The sequence below is a fragment of the Branchiostoma floridae genome, chromosome 8 (genome assembly GCF_000003815.2).
Source record: "Branchiostoma floridae strain S238N-H82 chromosome 8, Bfl_VNyyK, whole genome shotgun sequence".
Lineage (NCBI taxonomy): Eukaryota > Metazoa > Chordata > Leptocardii > Amphioxiformes > Branchiostomatidae > Branchiostoma > Branchiostoma floridae.
In genome coordinates this window covers 25,500,814-25,502,216 of record NC_049986.1, presented here as the reverse complement: position 1 = coordinate 25,502,216, position 1,403 = coordinate 25,500,814, and the positions used below count along the sequence as shown (strand labels likewise).

Here is a 1,403-nt window from a genome sequence, read left to right as displayed (position 1 = left end):
TGCGTCCGAATGATTTCATGGAAGCTCGTGTGATAACAGTACAAGCCCGTGTGATAACCCAATATTTTACCCGGTCTAGATCACCGGTTTAACGTTATCGCGGACCAGGTATGACATAAACTCTATAACTTTGATACAGGTTATTCGTTTCTTTCTTTCTTTATTTATTACTAACTTTGTCCGCCCACAAAAGCCCGAGCGTACTCCTCCCAGGCCGGAGGTTCTCCCACTCCCAGCAGCGGACCGAGTTTCCTGCTGAAGTGGTAATATGACACCGCGGAGTCCTTCGGGTTTCTCATCATCACCAGCACTTTAACCTACCATGGGAACGAGAGCATGGTATAAGCGTTAAGCATTGAGCAGCCTATTGGTCGAGAGAGAATCAAAATCATCTTTATTGAGCTTTAGACATACAAATACAAGATGAAAGATTAAAATACCGAGGTCAACCCTTTTTCTGGACTTACGACGTTCAGAGGGTGCAAGGTAAGACATAATAAAAAAAAAACAATCGTGTGCGTCGGACTGCTGAGATACAGACTGTTTTAAAATTCTTTAAACATATTGCACAAGAAGATGGCAAAACTAATATTGCACTAATTGCATATTGCACTATTTCATGTAACGGTTACAACTATCAGCAGCTTGAGAATAGACCCAGAGGTTTTTCCCACCCAACTGTATTTCTTGCACAATATATAACATACGAAGTGCATACTGCACACTTTCACAGACGATACAAATGCCTTTCTTTGATTTGCCTTTAACCTAGCCGGAAAAAAGAGGTAAGGTTTGAACGTTCTTGTTCATGTATTGCACTGCGTCCAATGGTGGTCCATGGCAAGTAGTCTATGGCGACTACTCAGCCGTCCGCAGGGAATAACGTATCCTTGTGGGAGGGGGGTAGCTGGGACTGAATATAGGAAGAAGGGCAGGAAAGGATCGCTAAAACATGTGATGGTTAGGGCTATGGCATTACCAAAATAAATTAAGAAAAACTGTTGATATCAAATATCATCACTCTACCTTGTTCTGCGGCTTGGATATCCCTCGCGGCGCGAAGCGGATCGGGAGGAGGGTCTTTAAGATGCGAGGGGAGGACTTGGCAGCGAGTGTGACGTAACCGGGCGGCTCGTTCGGTTTCAGACTCAGTTCTATCGGTGCTGGCATCAAACTGCTCACCGACTCCTCCGTCTTACCAGCCGATCTCAGCAGCTTAGCGATGATCGCAACAAGCCAGTTCGACCCTTGAAAAAAGTGATGTATTTCTTCACATTAACCACATTCTAGTAGCCGATGTACATGTTTATAATGTTACTGTAACGTTAACTCATGTCACGTGTGCAGGAGTGAAACCCCAGCCACACATAGTCGACCATGGCATCCTCACAGGCTTCCTCTAC

At 44.8% G+C, this 1,403-nt stretch overlaps 2 protein-coding genes across 2 annotated transcripts in view; both read right to left on the bottom strand.

The window, feature by feature from the left end:
• Positions 1 to 138: 138 nt before the first annotated feature.
• LOC118420590 (sulfotransferase 1A3-like) lies at positions 139 to 1,275 on the bottom strand. Its single transcript, XM_035827422.1, has 2 exons — positions 1,027 to 1,275; positions 139 to 317 (listed from the first exon to the last, which is right to left on the bottom strand). Exons 1-2 carry the CDS (start codon positions 1,168 to 1,170, stop codon positions 171 to 173), a joined length of 291 nt encoding a protein of 96 aa, XP_035683315.1. The 5' UTR covers positions 1,171 to 1,275; the 3' UTR covers positions 139 to 170.
• Positions 1,276 to 1,325: 50 nt separating this feature from the next.
• The window catches only part of LOC118422049, a 2,857-nt gene continuing 2,779 nt past the window's right edge, over positions 1,326 to 1,403 (bottom strand). Inside the window, exon 4 of the mRNA XM_035829554.1 lies at positions 1,326 to 1,399. Within this exon, the coding sequence (XP_035685447.1) occupies positions 1,326 to 1,399 (74 nt within the window). The remainder of the gene's footprint in view (positions 1,400 to 1,403) is intronic.